Below are 27,602 nucleotides of genomic sequence, written 5' to 3' on the forward strand. Positions count from 1 at the left end.
GCCTAGGCAAGAAACCCTTTACCATATCAGACAAAAGGTTGTCCAATTTCTTCTTAAAAACTTCCAGTGTTGGAGCATTCACAACTTCTGGAGGAAAGTTGTTCCACTGATTAATTGTTCTAACTGTCAGGAAATTTCTCCTTAGTTCTAGTTTGCTTCTCTCCTTGGTTAGTTTCCACCCATTGCTTCTTGTCTGCCCTCAGGTGCCTTGGAGAATAATTTGACTCCCTATTCTTTGTGGCAACCCCTGAGATAGTGGAACAATGCTATCATGTCACCCCTAGTCCTTCTTTTCATCAAACTAGACATACCCAGTTCCAGCAATCAATTCGTATTATGTTTTAGCCTCCAGTCCCCTAACCATCTTTGTTGCTCTTCTCTGCACTCTTTCTAGAGTTGCCACATCTTTTTTACATCATGGTAACCAAAACTGGATGCAGTATTCCAAGTGTGGCCTTACCAAGGCATTATAAAGTGGTATTAACACTTCACGTGATCTTGATTCTATCCCTCTGTTTATGCACCCTAGAACTGTGTTGACTTTTTTGGCAACTGCTGCACACTCATATTGAAATGATTGTCCACTCGGACAAACTTGAGAAAGGCAGGTCATCATTGCTTCTTCCAATGTACTTTAGGGAAAAGGCTCCTAGAACACATGAAAGCGGAGCATAAAAAATTTACTTATAGGTTCTTCTACATGGGTCAGTATCCAAACAGGACAAGATAACTCTTGCCCAGGGTAATAGATTCTGCCTGTTCTCAAATTTATTACCTTGCTACTGTAGAGAGTCATCAAAGACTCTGTGGTTAAAAGGTTAAAAGAAAGGAAAACATGATAGTTATGTAAATGTACTAGATATATGGACTTGAATAATTACTGTATTAGAAAACTATATGTAAAATTATAATGATTTGCTGCTAAAATTGAATAAATATGTTTCATTCTCTTTTTCATTTTTTTTTAGGAAGTACTTTTTATGTGTTTTTTTACATTGCTGATATAATTTTTTATCTTTGTATTTTTCCATTTGTATTGCCACTACTTTAAAACCAATCAAATGATAAAAAATTTAACATTAGGTGTCTGATGATATTTTACGCCTTGCAATGTAGAAATATAAATCCCCCATAAATATGACTTTATTGAACTGAAGAAGAAAATCCAGATGGGTAATGTGATATCTGTTACGTTGCAGTATGAATACGAGCTTCTACCATATCTTGCCCTTCTTCTTATCTGTTCATGAGATCAACCAGAGCCCAAAGATGTTACCCAACATCACCCTGGGCTACAACATCTATCAGAACTTCTTCACTGCAAGAATGACCTATGAGGCCATGATGGACTTGCTCTCCACGGGGCAGGAGAATGTCCCAAACTACAGTTGTGGAAGGCAAAAAAACCTGCTGGCAGTCCTTGAAGAGACGGATTCTGAACTCTTTGGCCATATTTCTACTATCTTGGGCATCTACAAAATTCCACAGGTATGAAGCTAAAGCAAACTTAATTCCTTGTTGGAAATTCTTAATCTCCAAGCAAATCTAGAGAGACAGAGTAGATATTAAAAGAGCAGAATGAATTTTCTATTGCTATTGCTATCTATAACTTACATAGATATTTTTTTTTGCATCCCTGGCATAAAATGGCTAGGAAACAATGCTTAAGCTTTATGATGTCTTTTTTTTTGCCACTAAAGAATCCTTTTTTCAAAAAAGGATAACAGCATGTAGTTAGTTGACTTTATTAATTAGCCCTTGGGCCATGTCAAAGTGCAGAGTTCCAAACACAAATTATGATTAAAATCTGATAAAAACAATTTTAAATGGAATAAAATAAAATACAATTTAAAATGAAATTGGAATAAAAATAAAATAACTTAATATATGGATAAATAAAATATGATAAATTTATAGTTCAGTGTCACCCCTACAATGTACCCCAATCAGTCCCACAAATGCCAATCTCAACCAAACCATTTTGCTCAAGTACTGTGCTGTATTAAATATTGTTTTCAAATTCTGCACAGAAGTTAAGTTGTTTTGATATGGGATTCCCAATGGATTATTTGTTTAGTTATAAACCAAGGTACTTGTCTCTCATCCTCTTATACAGTAAACAATCAAATAGGATGTAATGAATGTACATGAAGTAAGGTCCCTTGCTAGACTATTATTAAAGTTGAGCAAAGAAATGTTAATACTTGGAGAAAGGGAACAGGTACAATGTGGCCTGTTTCAAGAATTGGTATTGGTTGAAAAACCCACAATAGCTCCATAGAACAATGTGTTTCTGCCCACTTTGTGAAATTAATATGTGTATTGATAATGGTCACAAGCAATACTAAGATGAATTGGATGAAGTAGCCATTGGATTTTTGAAAATGGGTATGACCAACAGGAAGACAGAGACCCAAGAATATATGAGCATAGAAGGAGCGAGTTTTAAATTGAAAAGTTAATGACCAGAACTAAAGAGGCAACTTTGATCATAGAAACATAGAATGGAAAAATACTACGGGGGCCTTGAGCTGTTCAGAACTGTTCAGGATGCAGAAGTGGTGGGCAAGTGTACGTATGGGTGAACATTCCCACTTGCACGAGCAGTGGGCAAGCACATGTACGCGTCAGTGGTTGGTTGCTGCCGGTTTTACTACCGGTTTGCTTCTCACACACTTTGCGCATGCACAGAACAATTTACAATGAACTGCGTACTCACAGTCACTAGAAAACAACATGGTGGCGGCATCAGCGGCAGTGAGGGAACTGTTCGGGGTGTGTGTGTGTGTCAAGCCTGGGTCACCACACTGGTTCTGTGACCCAGGCCAGTATTTCACTACCGGTTCAGCCGAACTGTGCCAAACCGGTAGCAACCCACCTGTGGTGTGTATGCACTATTTGTGCAAGCAGCAGGCGTGCATGCCCACCACTCACACAGACCCATCCCCTCTCCCCCGCCTCTCCTGCTAGTCTGCAAAAGCAGAAAAGTTGGGGAACTCTGCTCTAGTCCAACCCCCTTTCCAAGGTAGGAATCCTCAGATTATTACAGACAAATGGCTGTCCAACCTCTTCTTTAAAACTTCCAGCTATGAAGCTGCAAGAGGCAGGCTAGTCCAGCACTTAATCTCTTTCAGAATCAGCAGATTCCTCATTTGTTAAAGTATGAGTCTAAAGATCAAATTGTAGAAGACAGATATGATGGAAAAGTGAATGGGTCTAAGACAGGTCGGGAACCTACAGCTCTGGAGCCGCATGTGGGTCTTTCATAGAGCCGAGGTGGCGCAGTAGAGCCGAGGTGGCGCAGTGGTTAAATGCAGCACTGCAGGCTACTGCTAGATCAGCAGTTGAGCGGTTCAAATCTCACCGGCTCAGGGTTGACTCAGCCTTCCATCCTTCCGAGGTGGGTAAAATGAGGACCCAGATTGTTGGGGGCAATATGCTGACTCTCTGTAAACCGCTTAGAGAGGGCTGAAAGCCCTATGAAGCGGTATATAAGTCTACTGCTATTGCTATTGCTATCCCATTGCTGTGGCTCCATCACCAGTCGGCTCCTCAATGGATAGGGTTTTCATTTAGGACAGGTAGAGGAAAAAGGACGCCACACTAGGAGGAGACTCTATGGTGGGGGAACAGGACTTCTGGTTGGCAGAGGAAAAAGGACTCCATGCTAGGAGGAGACTCTATGGTGGGGGAAACGGACTTCAGGTCAGCTCCAGAATTGAATGGGGGCTTCTGGTTAGGACATTTGTGTCTCTTTGAGTGTTTGAGCCAAGGTGGCGCAGTGGTTAAATGCAGCACTGCAGGCTACTGCTAGATCAGCAGGTCAGCGGTTCAAATCTCACCGGCTCAGGGTTGACTCAGCCTTCCATCCTTCCGAGGTGGGTAAAATGAGGACCCAGATTGTTGGGGGCAATATGCTGACTCTCTGTAAACCGCTTAGAGAGGCCTGAAAGGCCTATGAAGCGGTATATAAGTCTACTGCTATTGCTATTTAAGGTTGCCGATCCCTGGTCTAGGAAAACCATAGAAGAGCATGGAGAGTTTAAGGCATATCCAGACAGAAGTTTTAACATGCTTCCTGTAGCCCATAAGATAGAACAAAGGATGTCACCATGAATTTATTCCTATCTATTATGAATTGGAACTTGCCACGATGTCAATTCTCTTGGATTAAAGGTAATAGGAGGGGAATTTACCACATTTGCAGATGATACTAAACTGGCTGGAATAACTAACACTCTAGAAGATGGGCTCAAGATCCAGATGGATCTTGACAGACTTGAACACTGGGCCCTATCTAACAAAATGAAATTTAATGTAGAGAAAAGTAAAGTCCTACACTTAGGTAAGAAAAATCAAAAATACACATATAGACTGGGTGAAACTAGGCTTAATAGCAGTAGCTAGTTGATGTTCATGAACCCTTGTTTTCAACTGCTGTTTGTCCCACATAGAATTGTTTACAATGTGATTGATTTTGTATACTATTGTAGGAAATTAAAACCCACCCCTCTCCTAGAAAAATGAAATATCCTGGGAAATATTGAAAAGGCAGAATATTATATTTCCCTGGATAAGAAATGGAGAAACATGTTTTTAGGCAGGAAACAGACTCACTCTTAATAGCCCCCACCTTTGTCAATGGGCCATTAAAAATCCTGAGCCAGTCTATTCTACATAACACAGATCCCCCCTTCAGCTCCAGGATGATGTGTTTAAGGCATGATAGTATTAGCCCTTTACCAATCTCACCACAATTCACCAGGAAGAAGCAATGCTCAACCAAATTTGGACTCAAAGCACAGCTTAAAGAGTTGTCCCTGCATGGCCCCATGGGACTCTGACAACCAATCAGAATACAAGTTCAAGATCAAAAGCCAGATGGGGCATAAAACTAGGGACTTTCAGCATCTCTGTCTCTTTTTCTTCCTCACCCAACATCTTGAAGCATGTGATTCCCTCTTTTCTGTTCAGGAACTCAAACCATGTGATCCTCTCCACCATTAAACCATCTTTCCAAGCAGCCTCCATGTTTCCAGTATCTTTCCCCCTAGTTGGAGCTGAACCCAGATGGACATGTCTTTCAACACTATGTTGCTGTTAGATTTAAGCTGTTAGATTTAAGCAGCTGTTTTTTGTCATTAAAAGTGACACAAACCACCAATGTCTTTTCTTTCATCTTAGATCAACTACGGTATCATCAGCCATGCTCCTGAACAAAGCCATCACTTTCCATTTTTGTATCAGTTGACCCCAAAACAAGAACCTTCTTTCTCTGCAATTGTCAAGCTGCTCCTGCAGTTCCGATGGACATGGATCGGTCTCATTTCTCAGGAAAATGAAAAAGGAGAAAACTTTAGAAGAAGCTTGGCCAATCTAGCTGTGAAAAATGAGATATGCATTGTCTTTTCAGAGATCATTCCAACGATGAACATGGACCGAAGTCTTAGAGGAAAAAGAACAGAAGGTCTCCTTTCTGTTTTCAGTAGCCAAGTCAAAATTATAATCTGTCAACTGGATTATCCGGCCACAGCAACGCTATCAAGCCTAATACAATATATGGATTCAGTGAATGAATTCATTGGGGGGAAAGTGTGGATTGCAACAACTTTGTCAGATATAAGCTTAAGAATATTTTACCACTCTGTTGATCTCCATCGTAAACATGCTTTGTTTTCCTTCCTCACCCAGACAAAGACAAGGACACAATATTATATTTTTAATTCATTTTCTCATATTGCCACACAGTTTGGAATGGGAGCATTCCAGTGCTCCCATTCAAAGCCTGTGTGGTCTAAAAAAGTTTGGGAAAGATGCACAGAAAAAAAGAAGTGGGAATTCCCACCCCATCATGTGGTTGCAAGAATCCTGTCTGAGGATGGCTCCGGGATTTTCAAAGCAATCCAAGCTGTGGCCTTGGTCCTCAGTGCTGTCTCATCCTCCCAATTCAGTAAGAAGAGGATGCTCTTTAAAGACCACCAATCAGTCCAGGTTGTACAGCCATGGCAGGTGAGAAGAAAGTTCGACTGATGCTCCCCTTTCATTTCTTCAAGTAATGCTTGATTGACTGTAGGGAGGGGTAGGATATTCCAAACAGCAAATCATCATCATTTAACGATCCCATAATCCTTTGAGGGATGGAGTGTGGGCCACTGAATGGAGCTAGCAGAGTGTTTAATGGCCAGGTGCTCTTCCTGTCGCCAATGCGGAGTTTTGTTCAGCAGATATATATTCTCAGTGTGCCCAGAGAGAGAAATATCTGCCTCTACTTAGGATCGAACTCATAGCCTCCTGATTGTGATGCGAGAGCTCCAGTAAAGCCGAGTTTACATTATTTGAGAATGAACATAAGAAAGATTATGGGGATAAATCTTTCAAACTGTCTGTGCTCTTTTGAGATGCTTTAATGACAGAGATAGCTGTATGGTGATAAAGCTATTTTCCCCATTTGCAAATTAAATAAGCATCAGGATTCTCCAGCAATCCTCAGCCTTTTCCCTTGAGCATACTTGCTGCTCTTGTGCATTTGCTAAACCAAGGACTTAGTCCTGACTGTTCTGATCTTTGACCTACATATCTTGTAGGTCTCATCTCTTTTTACATTCTGATTTGCCTTGGCCAACGCTCTTGGGCTTCTTTTGTTGCATTTATTAGTCCAGTTCCTGTCTTCTTAAGACAATGCTCTTAATTCTAGACTCTTTATACTCATTATAATCTACCTCTTATCGAAATACCTCTCTTCTACATCTACTCCAAACTATACCTCCAAATTGTTGAATCATTATACCTACATATTTCTCTATTGTTCACTTCTCTATCTCCCCATTTCTATAGCATCAATGTCTACATTCCTAGGTGTGTGTGTGTGTGTGTGTGTGTGTTTGTGTGTAAAGGGGATATCTATTCTGATTTCCAACCACAGTCACTCACTTTTATCTCTTTGGAATATCTCTTTTCTTCTGCTCCATCAAACACTCCACTTTTCCTACAATGACCTAAAGAATAGAATAGAAAAGAAAAGAAAAAAAATGGAATAGAATAGAATAGACTTCTTCATTGGCCAAGTGTGATTGGACACGCAAGGAATTTGGTGCATATGCTCTCAGTACATATGCTCTCAGCTAAAGGTGGGTCTTTGGGATCCTTCTTTGTTCACGGTTGAAGTACTTTGGGCTTCAGGAAGGCTCCCATTTGGTGCTCTCTGGCTCACCTTTTTCACAAGTCACTTGGATATCCATCAGCTGGCAGGTTTTTTTGTCATTTCTCCTGGGTACTATGACAAGCCTTCTTGTTTCTCCCACTAACTCCACACTACAGCTTCCATGCAATTGCTCACCCTTCACCATCTCTCTCTCTCTCTCTATCTATCTATCTATCCATCCATGTGTGTATGAACACACATATATACACAAAGATTTTATTAATAAATTAAAGTAGAATAAATTGTAAAAGTATTATGCAGTATCACAGGAAAACATTTGGATTTAATGTGATATAGTTTCAATTTCAGCTATATGTGCTTTTATTTTTTGTTAAAATTCTTATGCTAAGCTATGATTTGGTAGGATAACTGAAGAAGGAGGGAGAGAGGTTTCTCATAAATTTCTGAATCATCTCCTTGCAGACCAAAGTGCTGAGCTAAAGAGGTTGAATTATTCAGTGCACTTCCAATCCAGAATAGCAGACAGAAAACATTGGATAAAGGCTCAAAGGGGAATAGCTAACCTGCACAGGTATTTTTTTTCCTATGTCTTTGCAGCTTCCACAGAAGCTAAGACACTTCCAGCTTCATAATATTTCCAGAGATGCAGTTTATTTGGATGAAAATGGAGTTCCTGTGGCTGACTTTGATATCATGCACTGGAGAATGTTTCCCAATGCGTCGGTTGTTGGTGTGAAAGTTGGGAGTGTAGAAAGAGAAACAGCCTCTGAAGTCAAGGTGTTCAACAATCAGAATGCCATTATATGGCCAACATCATTTAACAAGGTAGCTGATGTTGCTTAGTTTTCCTATTATCTCTCCACATGCAAACACTTCTGTTCCGAAATAATTTTCATTGAGGACAATCAAGGTAACTTTCAAATAAGGAAAGATAAGACACCATTAATTCATTAGATACCATGATTCTTTAGAACTTTCAGTAATCAAAGTGGAATCTGCCACACCAATAATTGCATTAGCTCTTTACAGTCTATATTATTAAATGGGAATATGGTATCCTACTCAATTGTTGTGGTCCTCCAGCAGCCAGCAGAGCAAACTCAGACAGTGAGGAGGTTGGGGAGGAACATGGGCCAGTCCTGGAGTCTGAGGAAGGCTCTGATGAGGGCTCTGTATCGGAGGCAGAGATGGGGCTAGTGCATCTGACAGTTATCTGATAGTTATCAGCTACCTTCTGAGTCACATATCAGTGGGGCAGAAGAACAGCTGGAGCCTGTTCCCAGGGTGCACATGAGCAGAGCTGCCAGGAGAAGGGAACAGCTAAGGAACAAGGGCCGACTCTGGAGTAAAGGCATAGGTGGAGCATGAATGGGTCCTCCGATGGGGAATAAAGAGGAGGGAAAGGGGAGAGGAGTTTGCAGGAGACAATTAGTTCAATTTATTAGAGTGAAGATCTGTTCCTGATTTGTTGCCAAGTAATTGCTGCTACAGAGTGGCATTTGAAAGATATCAGCCTGGCAGCTCTCCAAGCCTGATAATGATCTGTAGTTGTGAAATCTCTTGAAAGACTGTTGGCCGGGACTTTGCTGGAGAGGAATTCCCTTTAACCTAAATAAAAGGGGTTTTATTGGGATGAGGAGTCGGCTTCATGCGTTTGGGAAGCCTAGGTCATAGCATCAATAATCTATCTTATTTTCAGAAGAGAAAAGCCAAAGTTTCAAGGGAAGAGCACTCTGCATTACATGAGAGAAAGATATCAAGTTAGTAATGCAGTGAAGGAAATTAGGGCAGTTTTTAAAAAAAAGACATTTTCTTGATGCAACGTTCCATTGCAGGAGAGAAACTTTTGTCACACTGACAAAGAAAGCCAAGTTTTGGAGATTTCCTGCCAAAGCAAAGATGGAAAGTAAACTACAAGATGTAGCATTCCCACACTTGCCTAAAGAAAAATACATTTTTCAATGGAACTACTTTCCTTTACAATGGAGAATAATAGAAATAAAATGTTTCTGGATTGCCAATAGATGTGATAGAGAAATCTATCTCTTTCACTTGTTGCTTGTCTGCAGAGTCCATTCCCATAAAAGGTGAATGTTAGATGGTACCCCCAATGGTTAGAAATTGAAAGTTGAAGGTTTGCTATGCTAGTACTCCTTGGTTGAGTTGATTCAATGTGCTCTTTGTCACCCAGAAACCAATTGATTAAAATATTCATATATTGCCCGGGTTGATCTTGATTTTTGTATTTAGATGGCACCTTCTTCCAGATGTACAGAAAGTTGTTACCCAGGACATGCCAAACTCATTAGAGAAGGTGCCCCAATTTGCTGCTATGACTGTTCTCTTTGTATGGAGGGAACATTTTCTGTGCAAGAAGGTAGGTGGCTATGGAGACAAAAAAGAATTGAGAATGCAATCAAAATTCCTGGTTTTTTGGGAAACATTTCTAAAAATGTCCCAAAAGTACTTTTTTCAAAAGGCAACTGGGCTTTGTTTTTCCTTGAGGATGTTTCGCTTCTCATCCAAGAAGCTTCTTCAGCTCTGATGCAAGAAGAAGCTTCTTGGATGAGGAGCAAAATGTCCTCAAAGAAAACCAAAGTCCAGTTACCTTTTGAAAAAAGCACTTTTGGGGCAACCGTAACCTGGATGACTAAGAACCTCCACAGATATCTCTAAAATTTCTTTCCACAGACATTTCTTTCCTGTTGGTTATATACCTAATGGCTAGCATGGTTTCTTTTACAATTACACAAAGTAAGAAAAAAGTTCATAAACTTTTCAAGGATTTGGTAACATGTTGCCTGACGATGGGGCCATTAAAATAAATAATGAAAGGTTGCTGCAATCTCTCAACTTGTTGCCCTCTTACTGGTTTCAGTAAAGAAGATAAGTCTTATGAATGTTGATGATCACATTTTTCTTCAGCCTTTAAAAAAAAACCTGTGTCAGGGTTCCAAGTGATACCCCCAACAACAAAAAAAAGACTCCAAGGCTTGAGTTTCCTCAAAGTTCCATTTTATTAGAGATGCCATATTGGCACATCTGGGAAAACACGAATCTGAAAGTTTCCAGCCACCCCTCCCCAATGAAAGTCCATGTCCCTGCCCAGCACCCTCATGCCCATCACATGATCCATTCAGGCACCATCCAAAACAGGAGATGCCTCCCAGTTACATCATCGCAGCTGCAGTCCCAGATGTCCTTGACACTCTGAGAAAGGAATGTTATTTTGACTATATATCTCCCATACTCCATATAATCCCGCTCCCATTTTTCCACAACATTATATGCGGCAGGCCTGAAGTCCCAATTCAAAAGATGGCTTCCAGGTCTGACAACCTGATGATTATTTCTAATTAATGTTGGGTGCTTTGAATATACAGTAGAACCTCCAGTCATGACCATAATTCATTCCATAACTTTGGTCGGAGCCCAATTTGGCCGTTACCTGAAATTTGGTGTTTACTAAAATGCAGAAGGGGAAATTGGCTGCATTTGATCACCACCTGAGTATGTGTTCACGACCAGATTCAAATCTTTTATTAATTTTTTGGTTGGAACCAGATTTGGATGTGGTCAGAAGCGTTTGTGATCAGAAGTTCTACTGTATCTGGTATCTATCTCTGAGTTCCAGTATGGGTTGTTTTTTCCGTCACAGGCCAGACTTAATGTGCTAAGAGCCACACTCCCTAATAACAATGGAGAGAATACAAATCTGTACTTTACTTAAATTAATGAATGATTTCAATTAATACCATTTCAGCTCATACTTCCAACTATTTTTTCCTCTTTTGAAATAGAGACCCCTGGTGGCACAATGTTTAGAATGCAGTATTGCAGGCTAACTCTGCCCACTGACAGGAGTTTGATCCTGTCAGGGTTTGAGGTTGACTCCACTTTCCATCCTTCTGAGGATAGTAAAATGGGGACCCAGATTGTTTGGGGAAAAATGCTAACATTGTAAACTGCCCAGAGAGTAAAGCACTATATGGGGCTGCATTGTTGGAGCAATCCAGTGAGTGAATTTAATATAAGTACCCCAAAAGCATCCCTTTCCATTAAAATATGAGGAAGGCAACAACACAACAACATCCAAATAGTAATTAAGCCATTTAAAGCCAACATTCCAGATTTCTGCCCATCTGATGCCTCCTGTAGAATTCAAAACACAATGTTGCACAACACTTTTACATTTCAGGTGATATTCAGGCCTATGTTCCATACGATTTCTTCAGTATTACTTGTTCATTTATCTTTCATGAATATGTTTTCACACCATCCAACATGGTGTGAAATAATAACTAATAATAACTACAGTGGGAAAGTATTTTCTGATATGTTCTCATCTCAACCTTCTCCAATATCCTCTCTCACTCCATCACATTTAAAGAATAGCAATGTTCATGATTCCACAACTGCAGAAATAGATACATGCTGGCAAATGTTTTTCAGATGCAGCCCATTGCACCAAGTGTCCAGATGACCAGTATTCCAATCAGAAGCGAAATCAGTGTGTCCCCAAAAATATAAGCTTTTTGTCTTATGAAGAAATTTTGGGTCTTATCCTGGCTTTCTTTGCTCTTGCTTTGTCCCTTACCACTATCTTTGTCCTGGGAATCTTCATTAAATATCGAGAAACTCCCATAGTCAGAGCCAACAATCGGGACCTCACCTATATTCTCCTGGTGTCCCTCCTCTTTTCCTTCTTGACATCCCTTCTATTTATTGGTCATCCCAAGAAAGTGACTTGTTTTGTTCGACAAACCATTTTCAGTGTTGTCTTTTCTGTTGCTGTGTCTTCCTTGCTGGCCAAGACTGTCATGGTGGTTGTAGCATTCCTTGCCACAAAGCCAGGCAGTAGGATGAGGAAGTGGCTTCGGAGGAGTCTGGCAAACTCCATTGTCTTATTGTGCTCTGGTGTTCAGGTATGCATTTGTATCATATGGCTGGGAATCTTCCCCCCATTCCCAGATTCTGACTTTTACTCCCAACCAAGACATATCTTGATGCAATGCAATGAAGGCTCTGTCACCATGTTCTACTCTGCCCTTGGCTACATGGGCTTTCTGGCTGCCATCTGCTTCTTGGTGGCTTTCCTGGCCCGAAAGCTACCAGGAACTTTTAATGAAGCCAAGTTGATCACCTTCAGCATGTTGGTTTTCTGTAGTGTTTGGATCTCCTTTGTCCCCACTTACCTGAGCACCAAAGGGAAATACATGGTGGCTGTGCAGATCTTTTCCATCCTGGCCTCCAGCCTGGGTTTACTAGGCTGCATCTTTGCCCCAAAATGCTATATTATTATTCTGAGACCTTCCATGAACACCAAAGAGCATATGATGCTGAAAAACAATGAGAGATCCTGATAATGGTGTTTTTAAAAAAAATAGTGTATAGGTAGTGAAATAATGTATCTTGGAAGTAATTTTTTATGTGTTGTAGCTTATCTTTCTTCATTCCATGTGAATTTTGAATGATGATAATTGACTAATAAAGTTGCTGAAACAACTCAAATTGCTTTCAAGTTCTTATATTCTTTACCTTTTGCTGTCATAATTCATGTTAAATTATTTCCATTACTGAAATTAAGCCAGATAAACTTTTATCAGAGATGCTCTGCATGATGTAGCTTTAGAGGAAGTCATTGGCTATGGCTAATGGTGATGACTGTTTTTGTTACTATATTTTGAGGTTATATTTTATTTGCTTGAAATTTATTCTGAGATTTTAAAATTTCTATTAGTTTCAAATATATATTTGGCTGAAGGATGGGTAACAGGGTTGCAGGAAACAACTCTCACTCGGAATGCAACAGACAATATTCTTCTCATCTTTTTTTTATCCAATAATATCCAGTAATATTCTCCAGTTTATCTTTTTTGTTTACATTGGCTAATAGGCACATCTTAAACTGATTTCTGCAAATTTCCTTGGTACCGCTATGTACTCCACTCTACATCTGTACTTTAGAGCTGAGTTTCTGAATCCAGACCCTCATATCTGACAGCCTCCAGTTGATTTGAATGTTCCTTAGCCATGTCACATCTGAAGTTGCCAAATAGTCTTTAAAGAAACATTCACGTACAGTGCTTTGAAATAGTCCAAGCAAGTCTATGGAGATTTTCAGTCATCCAGGTCATGATCATCCTGAATGTGCTTTTTCAAAAGGCAACTGGACTTTGCTTTTCCTTGAAGACGTTTCACTTCTCATCCAAGAAGCTTCTTCTTGTGTCAGATCTAAAGAAGCTTCTTGGATGAGAAGCAAAACATCCCGTCAGGCCTGGGGTTAAAGATTATAATCCGTCCCCTCCCGAATGATGAATGAATGTTGCGTATATTTTAATTACGTACTGTTTTTATATGTCATTGTGTGTACTCCCTTCCCTATATGTTGTAAGCCGCCCTGAGTCCCCTCAGGGAAAAGGGCGGCCTATAAATAAATTTATCTACAATTTATCTACAATTAACGAAGTCCAGTTTTTGAAAAAGCACTTTGGGGACATTTTTAGAAATGTTTCCTGGAAAACCAGGAATGAATTTTGATTACATTCATTAGACTAGACACACATTGGGTGTGTCTAGTCTAATGAAAAGAAGGACTAGCGGAGACATGATAAGAGTGTTCCAATATTTGAGAGGCTGCCACAAAGATGAGGAATGTGTTTGTCAACCTATTTTCCAGAAAGCAAGACAAAAACAATGGATGGAAGTGGCTTGGTATGGTATCGGATTGGTAAGATCCCAAATCTTTGTAATTTTAGCTGACAAGGGAAAAAATAATATTAGATTGTTTCAAAGTCCTCAGTAAAAAAAATCTTCTTAGTACACAGTATTGCATAAAAATAAAACTTCAGGTATTAAAATATCTTTAAATTACAAATTTCCCATATCATTCACTGAACTTGACTTTGAAAGAAACAATTTCGCTTATTCTCTTGTTTCTCATTAATTGTCTGAGAAGTGAATTTGAGGCATAAATAATTATGAATGAAAGAAATTTGTAGTGCAATAAATTGAGTAAACGTTTAACTGATCAATGATTTTTTTTATTGCTACAAGAGAATATCACAGCTTCTTACTAGTAATCAGGTCCAGGTTCTCTGTCCATGTAAAAAAGACAATTCTTCCAAACTTCATATAAACCACCATATGTTGGGGGGGGGTGCCTTCATGTCAGCATTTTGTTTTCAAATTAACAATTGAAATTGTATACATGATCTGTAAGAATTTCTTTTTAAATAATGGCTTCTTGGTACCTCAATTTCATTTATTAGGTCTAAATCAAAGCTGACATAGAAGAAAGAGAGACTTCCTTGTAGATTCTGGTGACAAACTAGCTTATTTTATACCCTGTTTCTCCAAAAATAGGCCCTCCCCAGATAATAAAATCAATCAGACATTGAACACATGCACTAAAATAGGCTCTCCCCCAAAAATAATCCCTCCCTGAAAATATTGCAACACAGCAACAGCCATGAGGTGCATCTCAAAAATAATTAGGCCAAGCACTTATTTAGAGGGTCAACACAGTATTTCTAAAGCTTCTCTCCCCCTCTCAATGAAACATCAAAATCATGAAGCCTCCTAGTTTTTCATCATCAGATGTGTCTTCGAATTCAGATCAGGGCTAAGAATGATGATATAACATTTGGGGACAAAGATGCAGCTCAGTAAACCCAGACTGGAGGCTAGGATGGAGAAGATCTGCACAGCTACTGTGTATTTCCCTTTGGTGCTCAGATAAGTGGGGACAAAGGAGACCCAAACACTGCAAAAAACCAACATGCTGAAGGTGATCCACTTGGCTTCATTGAAGGTCCCTGGCAACTTTCGGGCAAGGAAAGCTGCAAAGAAGCAAATGGCAGCCAGAAAGCCCAAATAGCCAAGGGCAGAATAGAACATGGTGACAGAGCCTACATTGCATTGCAGCAGGATCTGTCCTGGTTGGGAATGAAAGTCAGAATCTGGGAATGGGGGAAAGATTCCCAGCCATATAAGGCAGATAACTACCTGAACTCCAGAGCAAGACATGACAATGGAGTTGGCCAGAGTTTTCCCTAGCCATTTCTTCATTCTACTGCCTGGCTTTGTGGCTAGAAAAGCCACGATCACCAGAACGGTCTTAGCCAGCAAGCAAGATATGGCAATTGTGAACAGTATATTGAAAGAGATTTGTTGAAGAAGGCAGGTCACTTTCTTGGGGCGGCCAATGAATAGAAGGATGGTCAAGAAGGAAAGCAAGAGAGCCATCAAGAGTATGTAGGTGAGGTCCCGATTATTGGCTTTGACTATGGGAGTTTCTTGGTATTGAATGAAGATTGCCAGAACAAAAGCTGTAGTTGCAGATAAGACAATGGCAAAGATGGCCAGGATGAGACCCAGCATTTCTTTGTAGGACAGGAAAGTTACATTTTTGGGGATACATTTGTCTCGCTTCTTATTGGAATGCTGATCACTTGGACACTTTTCACAATGAACTACATCTGAAAAACATAAGCAACCAATGAAGTTAGTAACACTTATCACTTTACGACCAAGCAACCACAATGTTGGAGTGTGACACAGCTAGGATATTAATTATTTATTTTAACTGTCTCATTGCCTGGACTTTTCTTACAAGACTGGTTGAGTTTTTTGCTTCACTAATCATTGCATATATCTGATTTCCCCACTCAGGAGTGCTTGAACATATCTCCAGTCCAAAAGTCTGTTTTGTGAGGCATTTTGTGGGAGAGGAAACTGGCAAGAGAGTAGCAACTGAGGTTCTTCAGAACATGGAAGTCTTTAACAGGTTTAGATTCAAAGCAGGATGAGACTTGATATGGCCATGATGGCGAACCTATGACACGCATGCAACAAGTGGCATACAGACCCCGCTCTGTGGGCATGCAAGTGATCACCCCAGCTCACCTCCACTGTGCATATGCCTCATGTGTAAATAAAACCAGCCAGCTGATTTTCATGTCTATACCCACATTTGTTGGGGGGGGGATACATGTGGGAGATGCACATGCATGTGTGGGAGTGGGGGGAGCACAGGAGGGTCATGCACACATACACAAGGGGTGGGGCGTGCAGGGGATGTCATGCACACATAGCATTATGTGCTTTTGGCACATGATGACAAAAAGGTTATGTGGTATGGATTTGTATAGTGCTCCTTCTTTACTCCTGAGCTACCTACCTTCCTTGATGGAGATAGTTCCTTCCACACATGGAGAACAGTCATAGCAGCAAACTGGTGCTCCTTCTCTCAGGAGTTTGTTGTATCCTGGGAGACAACTTGGAGTACATCTAGAAATTGGCACCTTTGTAAATAAAGAATATCCTGGATAAGCAATTTTAGGGGTTTATTATATATCACATTTGGAAACTGCCCAAATCTCACACTCAGAATGTCTGGGTTCCAGTTAAATGAATGGAAATTACTTAATGGCCTGGTTAAGAAACAGTGCTAAACCAATGGTGAAATTCTAATTTTTTACTACCAATTCTGTGGGTGTGGCTTGGTGGGCATGGCAGGGGAAGGATACTGCAAAATCCCCATTCCCACCCCACTCTGGGGACAGCCAGAGGTGGCATTTGCCGGTTCTCTGAACTACTCAAAATTTCTGCTACTGGTTCTCCAGAACCTGCTGGATTTCACCCCTGTGCTAAACCATAGTTTCCTTAGATGGGAACATAAGCATTACACACATTACACACATTTACAAAACCCAATATACGCAGTTAGAAAGTCATTTGAGCTAAAAAGTAATCAAATCTAAAAAAGGCTTAATAGAGTGAATGAAGGAGCATTGAGCAGAATAAGAGTTGTACTGAACTTGGTTCTTAGCAGAAATCAAGGTCTTCCAAGAATTGTAAATTTTCTTAACTCAGAATGGTACTGTATCTAAACTTGTTAAATGTTGGAATTCTGCATGTCCACTTGACTTATATTTTGAAAATATGGTGCTTTCCCCCCCCAAAAAATAATTTTCTTCTTTTTCTAAAGAATACCCAGAAGTAGACCTATTTTAGCAGGATTTGACTCTAGAATTGGCTCAACATTCATATACAGCAGGGATCTTTAGCTTTCTGTTCGAAGATGATGTGATTTGGATATCAAATCCCATCATCACTGCCCACTTCTAACATCTATCTCTTAAATATCTATTGCTATTTGTAATGCATGCTCTAATTCAGACAAAGTCTCCATTAAGACACTATACAGCTAGTTCATCCTCCTTGAAAGAGATTTGCTGAATGTCACATTTCCCTAAAGGCTGCAAGAAAGGCTGCAAGAAACAGAAAAATTCATCTTACAAGACTGGTTGAGTTTTTTGCTAATCAGCGCCCATCAACCTGAGTGATGTTGAGTTGGCCATGCCCACCCAGTCACATGACCACCAAGCCCTGTCTACCCAGTTGGTCATTATGGCAAAGAACCGGTTGTTAAATTATTTGAATCCCACCACTGGAGAGCCCTGCTCTAAATAATCAGCCCAATTTACCGGGTTAAATGACGTTGGCCATGTGATGGCATTGCGGTCAATGGAGAGCTTGGTTTTCAAAGAGGTATCTCTTTCTGTATTTCCAATCTTCACCCCAAAAGAGGACTTGTTAGGAAATACTGCCCAGTTCATTATATCAAACTGAGCAACAGGAATTCCATTTTCATCCAAAGAAACACCATCCTCGGAAAGATTGTAAAGCTGGAAATGTCTGAGAATAAGATGAAGCTAAAGCACAAACACACACACACAAACACATTAAAAATCAAGAAAATTACCCCTGTACCCTCCCTGTTCCCACTTGAAACTTAGTCTGCAAATATTGGGTGGTGGATTGAAGTTAACTATGTGCCCCCACTCCCTCCCTCCCTTCCTCACTTTCTTTCATTGTTTCTCATGCTGCAGATCTGCTACTTCTAAGATCCTAGAGGTAATGCTGTCAGAACTCCCTATATCTACTATTCTGTTGTGATTGCAGAATATTTTCCCACTGGCCAACAATGCACAAAAATGACAGATAGTAGAAATGGAGAATTTGCTTCCATTCTGACCCATTATATCTGTGATGATGAGCCTATGGCACGCATGCCACAGGTGACACGCAGAATCCACTCTTTGGGCACACGAGCCATTGCCCCAGGTCAGCTCCACCGCGCATGTGCCAGCTGATTTTTGGGTCTCTGCTGCACATATGGAGGGGGGGTGCACCCCACCCCATGGCCCGTTTTTGCTCCCAGGAGGCTGCAGGGAGGCCTATCTACTAGGCTCAAAATAGGGCAATGTGGGTGGCCATGTACACATGTGCAGGGGGAAAGGGGATTGGTGGGGGGTGGAGCATGTGGGGGGTTGCATGTGAATTGCATTATGGGTGCGGGTGTGCGTGGGTGCTGTGACACGTACATGCATGTGCTTTTGGCATGCATAACAAAAAGGTTAGCCATCACTGCATTAGGTGTGCATAAGAGCACAACAAGGCCTTTTGGAAGAACTTAAAAAACAATGGCAATACATTTCATGCCTGTGCATTTTTCCCATCTCCTGGGTTCTGAAGTTTCAATTCCTCATAGCTTTATGAAATCAACTGATGGTGCTGGGAAATAGAAGGGGTGGAGGAGTTGATGGGGTACCACATTCTAGATTTTTATTTGTAATGGAGGGAAGTAGGAAAGAGCCTTGGGACTTGATTCTCCATGTTCAGGGCCGGATTTTCCTATAGGTTAACTAGGCTTCAGCCTAGGGCCTCAAGATCAAGAGGGGCCTACATTCAAATTGTTAGCAAAATTAAAATTACACTATTCTAAAAACAGTGAACACTAAAACACTAAACCGAAAATAAGGAGAAATTCTACACATATAACTAATAAACAAACATAAAAATGTATTGGTTAAGATCGTTCCAGCGCCACGGCAGTTGGGGAGCCCGCCCACATTCCTGGCAACGGCGGTCGGGAGAGAGGCACAGCCGCTCCCAGTAGCCGCCCCGTCGATGCAGAGCCCACCAGCGGCCAGTCAGGTGAGGGCGAGGGGGCCGAGCTGGGCAGCTGAGCGCAGCAGGGGAGGCGGCTGGCCTCACTGCCTTTGCCGCAGAGCAGAGCCGCCCTCCGTTGGGAGGCCAGCTATATATATTGATATATATTGATATATATCACAGTAATGATGTATTTTATTGTCTCTCATGTAATTTACAAACTTAAAAATGGGAGGTGAAAGGGCCTCATAAGTGGAATAGCCTAGGGCCTCTTTTCATCTAAATCCGGCCCTGTCCATGTTGATTTCTCCATGGTAAATTTCTCCTTATTTCCAAGTTGAATCTCTCCTTTATTCCTTCTCCGGCCTTCAGGTGTTTTGTAAAATAGCTTGACTTCCTCCTCTCTGTGGTAGCCCTTCAAATATTGGAATACAGCTATTGTGTCTCCCCTGGTCCTTCTCTTCACTGCACAGTTCCAGCAACCATTCATTGTATGTTTTAGCCATTATTCAGCAACAGCCTTTCCTTCATATTCTCGTTCTCTAAGCATGTTGAGAACTAACACTAGAGACTGGATAACTGCTTTTCGGCATAGCCACCCCTACTTCCCTACTCCAAGAGATAAGGAAGGAACTGAAGGGGTTCTATCAGAGGAACTTCAAAGGGGGAAGCTCACCTGCCATGGTTGTACTTCCAGAGATATCCAATGGTTTCCAACCCTCTTTCTTCTCCTGTTCAATTGGGAGGAAGAGGCAACACTAAGGACGTGGGAGATAACCTGGATCGCAGTGGAAATGCTAGAGCCATCCTGAGCCAGGATACTTGCAACCATATCCTGGGATAGGTTTTTCCACTTCTCTCGTTCAATGAATCTTACCCAAATCTTTTTAGATAACACGGGTTTTGAATGGAAGACCTGAAATGATGAAATCGCAAACTGTTTTATAGGATGAAAAGATGTTTTTAAATTGTAATTTTGTGCTCTTCTTTTTGCCTGGGATAAGAAAGATAATAGAAGGTGTTTATGCTGCAAGTTAACGAATTTGTAAAAATATCTCACGCTTCGGTCACTCAGAACGGAGGCAATCCACACTTTCTTCCCAAACACTTTAGGAGTCTGGTCAAATTTTGATATTGCTATGGTTAGAATCATTGCAGATTTTAAATCCAAATGACATACAATAACTTTCACTTCCTTGGGGATAAAATGAAGACTTTTCCTCATTTGTTCCTCTTCATCATTCTGTGGGATGTTTTCTGAGAAAGCAACACAAACCCCTTCCTTTATAGCTGCAACCACAAAGGAGTTTCTGAACTTTTCCCCGTTTTCATTGTCCGGAACAAAGAGGCCGATCCATGTCCATCGGAAATACAGGAGCAGTTTAACCATTGCCAAGGGAGGAGGTTCTTGTTTTGGACTCAACCGATAGAAAAAAGGGAAATGATCTTTCTGCTCAGGAATGTGGCTGATGGTCCCATAGCTGATCTAGAAAGAAACAGAGAAGACAGTTGGTTTCTCTTACAGACAAAAAGGAGTATTAAAACCTGTGAGTCCCTTGGACTGCAAGCCAATCAAAGCAGTCAGTCCTAGAGGAAATCAACCCTGACTGCTCTTTAGAAAGCCAGATCCTGAAGATGAAACTCAAGTACTTTGGCCACCTAATGAGAAGGAAGGACTCACTGGAGAAGAGCCTCATGCTGGGAAAGATGTAAGGCAAGAGAAAAGGGGGACGACAGAGAATGAGGTGGCTGGATGGAGTCACTGAAGCAGTAGGTTTGAGCTTAAATGGACTCCAGAGGATGGTAAAGGACAGGAAGGCCTGAAGAAACTTTATCCATGGGGTCACAATGGGTCGGACACAACTTCACAATTAACAACAACAAAATCTGAAAATCTTTTCCTCTAAACAGCGAAATTATTTTTATCTTCCCTTGATTTTCAACCACGACTTGTGGTCTCTCTGCTTTAAGAACTTTTCTGTGTTAATAATCTTAACCTCTCATCTGATTTGCCTCCATGTTGAAGGAAGGGGAAACATAATATTTTAAAAACATCTTAAATTTACATTTTGATTGTGTGGGAAGAACAGACAAGATACTATGGCCATGATGGGAAACCTATGGCATGCGTACCACAGGTAGCGTATGGAGCCATTTGTTAGGGCACGTGAGCCATTGCTCTGTCAGCTCTAGCACATATGCATGCACTGGCCAGCTGACTTTGGCCTTCATTTGGGAGGGTCGCACACATAGCATTATGGGTGTGGCATGCCCACACACGACCCCCCTGCACTTCCCCCTCTTTTGGCACGGGAGCCAAAAAAGGTTAGTCATACTATGGTAACATCTCTCGATCTAGCCATGTCTCTTCTGGATTGGACATGATGTAACAGAAAACAATATGGTTTAAATGTTTTTAGCTGATAGAGGGAAAAGATTCACTAATATTTTCCCCATCAGCTTAGGCTTGCTTGTGCTTCGCTGCTATCTGACTGCCATGAGCTGAAATGGGGAGCTAAAGTGGGGAATACCTAGGGAAACAAATGTAAGTGTTGCATCTCCTTGAGATGCTGCCTCAAGGTAATCCACCTGGAAGAAAGTGAGGGCCGCATACCAAATTGATTTGGATTGACCATTATGAAAACATCTTGCATGAACCAAAAATGCTTTTTCAAGAAGCAACTGGACTTTTTGGGTTTTCTCTGAAGATGTTTCATTTTTCATCAAAGAAGCTTCTTCAGCTCTGACAGGATGGTGGGGAATGAAAGGATTTATACTCCTTGCAGAAAGTCCAGTTGCCTCTTGAAAAAGCATCTTTGAGACAATCTGGATGACTGATGCATAGGGATCTTGCCTGAACTGATTGGTTACACTATGGTGAGCAATGAGAGACAGTTAAGGGAGGGGAAAGTAGAACTTAGGAATTTTGCCATGCAATTTTCAGTTCTGGCTTTGCAATGTTGCAATACACTTGATCTCTAATAAAGCTATTCCTTTCGCATCAAATAGAGCCAAGGATCATTTTTATTTAGAGGTTCAAACTGTGGGCAATCTGACAGTCCCCTTTTCAACTTATTGAGTCTTTCTTTAAATCTGGATGGATTTTGATAAATAATTCTTTGGTCTTAGAAAGAAGTCAGAGGATTGCAGTGACTGGAAAACTAAAAGAAGAGACAGGAGAAGGATTGCCGAGTAGGATGGGTATTTCATTCAGAGATTGGGTTCCAGTGATTCTTAGCTTGAATGCAATTCAACAGCAAAAAATGAGGAATTTGCAAAACAAATATAATTTCAAAAACAGTGCTGTAAACTGATACCACAAGGAATGTGCACAAATGGATAGACTAGTACTTAAAGTTAAGGAAAAGAAAGACACTGAATATTTTTTAACATGGGTTTCATTTTATCAATGGTTAGCCAATAAAAAGAGAAGTTAGAAACATGGAAATATAAGGAAAAAACTAATGCTATAAGGAAGGATTGTTAAAATGGATATGCAAATCTTATTGTTATTATGTGGATAATCTTTGGTGAGATTCACAGCCTTTGGGGCTGGTTGGTAGCTCAACAGCTCGAGTCCTAACCAAGGACCTAGGAACTGTTAAGGTAACGTCGGAGGATATAAGCTATCCCAAGTAGGGTGGTTTTTTGTAGAATCAGAATGTTCAAGTCTGATAAATTTAGAATTTCCAAATAGCGAGGTAGCCCTTTAGGTATTGCTCCAAGGGCTCCAATTACAATCGGGACAACACACGATTTCTTTTTCCACAGTCGCTCAACTTCAATTTGCAAGTCCTGGTACTTTGTGATTTTTTTCTTGCTGTTTATCTTCAATTCGTGCATCTCCAGGTATTGCAATGTCAATGAACCATACTTTTTTTCTTTTCAACTATTGTTATGTCAGGTGTGTTGTGGGCCAAGTGCCTGTCAGTCTGAATTCTGAAGTCCCACAAGATCTTGACTTTCTCATTCTCTAAAACCTTCTCAACCTGACGGTCCCAGTGGTTTTTGCTGTACTCAAATCCAAACTTTTGACACAATTTCCAGTGAATGATCTTAGCAACGCGGTCATGGCGTTGTAGGTAGTCAGTTTGTAAAATTTTGCTGCACCCACTGATCAAGTGGTCGACTGTCTCGTCTTTTTCATTACAGAGGCGACATTTGCTGTTGGTGGTAACATGTTGAATTTTTGCCTTCATGCAGTTTGTGGCTAAGGCTTTTTCTTGAGCTGCCAAAATAAAGCCTTCTGTTTCTTTTTTCTTTATTATTGTTTCATTATTATTATTATTATTAGTAGTAGTAGTAGTAGTAGTAGTAGTAGTAGTAGTAGTAGTAGTAGTATTTGATTAATATCAATATAATGATTATCATTTTAAACATGGTTGTGATTTCTTAAAATTATTTGTACCCAGACAACATACTGTTCACTTAGAAATTGAATTTGTATATGCAATAAAATAAAATAACATTATTAAAAAAAGAAATAAAGAATTATTTGGATGCATAATAGGAAAAACCCCAATTATGATTCTTTTTTAACTTCTGACATATCAGTTTATTTCTTTATCTTTACCATAGTCACCGTTTAAAATATCCAGAGAATGTGCCCAGTGAAATTAGCATAAAACCTCTATTCATACCTGTGGGATTTTGTAGATACCCAGCATAGTTGAAACATGGTTAAAGAGCACAGAATCAGTTCCTTCAAGCACAGCCAAAAGATGTTTTTGTCCTCCACATCTGTAATTTGGGATAGTCTCATTCCCCGTAGAAGGAAAATCCAACATGGACTCGTATGTCATTCTTCCATTGAAAAAATTATCATAGATGTTGTAGCCCAGCGTGATATTTGGTAACAGCCTTGGATTCTGATTGATCTCACGAATGGCAAAAAAGAAAGGCAGGACATGCCACCAGGTTTGAAATTCACTGCAAGGTACAAAAAATTAATAGGCCTTGGTTTGGATTTTCATCTTAGTTTCTAAATTCTTTTTTGTCCCATTCCCTGAAGGGAATTTATAACTCATAGGTTGCATTTCTATCTTTTGACTACATCTGTGATGGTTAAGACATCTTAGTCTGATGTCAGTGGATGTGTGAGGGAATCAATCGTTTAAATCAAGGGTGTCAAACTCAAGGCCCAGGGGCCGGATTTGGCCCGCGGGTCCTAGATCTGGTCAGTGGGACTGCCATGGAAACTGCAAAAGCCTGGCCCACAGTGCCTCTGCCAGTGAAAACAGAGCTCCATTTTCACTGGCAGAGGGTTGTAGGACGCCATCGTAGAAAATGGAGCACAGGAGCCTGCTTTCACTGGCAGAGTGCTTAGGTCACCACAGGTGCCCAGAACATGAGTGGCGTTGAGCTGGCCACGCCCTCCCTGTCCACCACCACCACCACCCTGAGGTCAAACACAACCCTGATACAGCCCTCAATGAAATTGAGTTTGACACCCCTGTTCTAAAAGGTGGAAACAAATCTGGATGGTCTCTTGAATGGTACAAAAGGACAGAATCTCATTCTTATCAAATTGCAATGTTAGAGTTATTGCCTGCGTAAGCGGGGAACTTTAAAGGACATGCCAGTCTTTTGTTCCCAGAGTTGTTCCATTGGGTTTTGAGTTAGAAGAATTTGGGGTGCCTTTTTTGAGAGGGTTGGCTAGAAACTAAATAGCTGTGGTTAGAATTCTGATAGGGCTTTTTAAAATTTTATCTCTATCTCTATCTCTCTGATGTGTGTTTAACATTTATTGCTTAATTAAAAACTACATTATTTTTGAATCATTTATTTATAGGACCTGTCCAGAGTGATGGACTTTCCTCTCAGAATGGAAAGTCCCATTTACCCCCAAGGGAAGTTGTGTCCAAAAGGCACATGAGGAACTTTTTCTTTAGGAATTTTTTTTCTGAATGATGACTTAGTACAATTGCCTTCAAATGTGGCATGAGGACCCTTATTGTCTAGCTATATTAGACAATATTTAATATTTAGCTAATATTTAGCTATATCCTACAGGTCATTTTTTCTACATTCAGACATCTCTGCAATGTTCCCTCTCATTTAAGCTGCTGATTTTGCTCTACACCCTAAACCACAATGTTCCTGAATGGACTGCACCAAATTTTCTTTTTAATAAATGTGTACCTAATCTCCATAAAACTAAAAAAAAAACAACAGATAAAGGATAGATCATCCTAGAGAAGGGCAATCTGTGGTTGTCATGCCTGGAAGGCATCTTTTGAATTGGGCCTTCAGGCCTGCCACATTCCATGCTGAGGGAAAATGGGAGGGGGATTATATGGAGTTTGGGAGATATACAGTCATAATGACATTCCTTTCTCAGAAAGTCAAGGACATGTTGCAATGCATCTTGAGGGGTGTGACTGGGGGTAATTTGAATTTTCTTGCAAATGTGATGGAACTTTCATAGTGTCAGGATATTGGATCACCCATGGCCACCCTCCCTCTCAAATTCTACCTTTAAAAAAATGCATGGAAAACCCTTTTTCCTAAAAGAAATAAGGAGAAAAACTGGGACATGATCAACAACAGCAAAGAACCAGGAAATGGGAATCTTTCTCTGCTAAAAAGAAGACAGTGGAAAAGATAAACACCAGAGTTAAATACCTTGCATATCTGTGGAAGGGAGTCCGGATGAAAAGATATGGTGCATAATTTCTAGCCGATGTAGATATTATTCCGTTTATCAGGAAATCTCCTGGTTTGTAGAAATTGGAAAAGTAGTTCTCTTTTAACATACTGAATCGGCAATTCATCATCAACTTCGTACAAGGAAAATAAGACACAAGGAGAAGCAACAGCAGCAGCATTTGACACATCATGAGGAGATTTTCTGCCGCAGTTCTCTTACACAGGTGCCACTGTCTTTCTTCTCAGATGTTGCCTTATGGAGAAGCACAATTCTCTCGCCAAAGAGCACAGCCACACTAACTCTGTCAAGGGAGATTAAATGCAGTCTGGTACATTAAAGGTACAGCATTAAATTTCAGACTTACATCGTCTGGGCTATAGGATTCTGATCATGTGGCCATCAGAGAGCTGAAGGTATTTTGGAATTTTGGTTAACATGAAGTGTTGTCAAATATATATCATGTTTGTTTGGTTGGAAAAGTATAAGCATTCTTTGCATTGGTTACCAAGATGATTGGGGAGGGAGGAGGAGGGACAGCCCATATGCCTCTGCTCTGTGTAAATAAAGTAAATCACTGTAATTTTGATAATCATCTCTACAAGTGCAACTGGAGAAAGAAAGTTTTGTGACCAGAGTCATAATTCCAGTTGAAGTGATTAATAATTCCATCAAGGAACCAATTCCAGAAAATTTATCTTTTACTCACCAAATGTGTTCTTGAGATACTAAAAGTGATAATGAGGTAAAGAAAACTGAGTAGGTTGCCAGTGGGATGTTCTGAATTCTTTCCCACTCTGTCTGCAAACACCTACCAATGTTCAGATGAGATGCCCCAAAACAATCATATCCAAGTGATAATATTTCTTTTTTTTTTTCCAATCTTTTATTTTTATTTTTAAACATAAAAATAAAAAAAACAATATTTAAAAAATGCTCTCATCCATTACATACAGCATGTCGTTTGGTTACAAGTGTTTTTGCATCCATATTCTCAAATACATTTACAATCACAGATTTTTCATCTAGTATAACTAAATACCTCACTTTCATTGTACAACGTATATTCAATTTCAATTAATATTATTATTTTTTCAATAAACCTAATTCCCTTACCTTCTTGATTGTCTATTTAATAACAGTATACCTTTATATAATCACAGATCCCAACATGAAAGAGATTTACCAACCATTTATATTTGTATATCACTGTTTTCAATTATGTATAATTCTACCAATCAACTATCAAATATGCTTATGTTCATTATTGTCCTTGTACATCATATATTCAAACAAAGATGTTATTCCTTCATTTTTCAACAAGGTATTCTAAATAGTCACTTCATATATATACCAATTTTTAATTACTTCCTTATTAAAATTATTTATCAACTACAAGATATTTTTGTAATATATTCTTAGGGTTATACATTATATCACCAATCCTCTATCAAGTATACATAAATTCATTGTTATCCTTATCCATTTTAAAACAAAAAGTTCTAAGGTATTCAATTCATATATTATCAGTTTTTCATTGTATCATTGTTAATCTATTTCACAGCATGATTGTATTATCACTTAATTCCTTCAGTTAAAACATAAGTAAAACATTTTTCATTTCCAGGTTTTTCCCCACTGGAATAACAATCTAATATTTCTTTTTGACTATGAAAGGCAACTGTTCAAAAGTTATTTTCACCAGTTTTTGCTTCTGTCAAGCCTGAAGCCGACCTGGCTGTGGCCCATTTTCTTTCTGGGGGGAGGGGGTGTCTTCTTTCCTATTGAGGTGCTTACCACAAGGTTTCAGGTTGACACAATTTGGAGCTGTGTAGA

The 27,602-nt window shown here is 40.0% G+C and overlaps 2 protein-coding genes across 2 annotated transcripts; one reads left to right on the top strand and one right to left on the bottom strand.

Annotated features, from left to right (window-relative positions):
• The first annotated feature begins 1,200 nt into the window (after positions 1-1,200).
• On the top strand, positions 1,201-12,525 carry LOC148047776 (vomeronasal type-2 receptor 26-like). Its single transcript, XM_087708152.1, has 4 exons — positions 1,201-1,488; positions 7,760-7,987; positions 9,413-9,539; positions 11,615-12,525. The coding sequence occupies exons 1-4, from the start codon at positions 1,201-1,203 to the stop codon at positions 12,523-12,525; spliced, it is 1,554 nt and encodes a 517-aa protein (XP_087564278.1).
• A 1,729-nt stretch (positions 12,526-14,254) lies between these two features.
• LOC148047777 (vomeronasal type-2 receptor 26-like) lies at positions 14,255-25,893 on the bottom strand. Its single transcript, XM_087708153.1, has 8 exons — positions 25,745-25,893; positions 23,761-24,049; positions 20,181-20,606; positions 19,797-20,036; positions 17,653-17,853; positions 17,371-17,436; positions 16,344-16,467; positions 14,255-15,642 (listed from the first exon to the last, which is right to left on the bottom strand). The coding sequence occupies exons 1-8, from the start codon at positions 25,891-25,893 to the stop codon at positions 14,744-14,746; spliced, it is 2,394 nt and encodes a 797-aa protein (XP_087564279.1). The 3' UTR covers positions 14,255-14,743.
• Positions 25,894-27,602: the final 1,709 nt, after the last annotated feature.

Source organism: Thamnophis sirtalis, unplaced genomic scaffold, assembly GCF_051295495.1.
Source record: "Thamnophis sirtalis isolate CommonGarterSnake01/CBP01778 unplaced genomic scaffold, rThaSir2_p1.2 scaffold_3, whole genome shotgun sequence".
NCBI lineage: Eukaryota > Metazoa > Chordata > Lepidosauria > Squamata > Natricidae > Thamnophis > Thamnophis sirtalis.

What these genes read in the sequence shown, in the direction of transcription:
- LOC148047776 (XM_087708152.1), top strand. Translation starts at nt 1,201, where the DNA reads ATGAATACGAGCTTCTACCATATCTTGCCCTTCTTCTTATCTGTTCAT. An exon ending in GGCCAACATCATTTAACAAG is followed by an intron (nt 7,988 to 9,412) that starts GTAGCTGATGTT and finishes TTTTGTATTTAG; the next exon opens with ATGGCACCTTCTTCCAGATG. An exon ending in AACATTTTCTGTGCAAGAAG is followed by an intron (nt 9,540 to 11,614) that starts GTAGGTGGCTAT and finishes AATGTTTTTCAG; the next exon opens with ATGCAGCCCATTGCACCAAG.
- LOC148047777 (XM_087708153.1), bottom strand. Translation starts at nt 25,893, where the DNA reads ATGAATTGCCGATTCAGTATGTTAAAAGAGAACTACTTTTCCAATTTC. An exon ending in CCCTTCCACAGATATGCAAG is followed by an intron (nt 24,050 to 25,744) that starts GTATTTAACTCT and finishes TGTACCTTGCAG; the next exon opens with TGAATTTCAAACCTGGTGGC. An exon ending in AACTATCTCCATCAAGGAAG is followed by an intron (nt 15,643 to 16,343) that starts GTAGGTAGCTCA and finishes TATGTTTTTCAG; the next exon opens with ATGTAGTTCATTGTGAAAAG.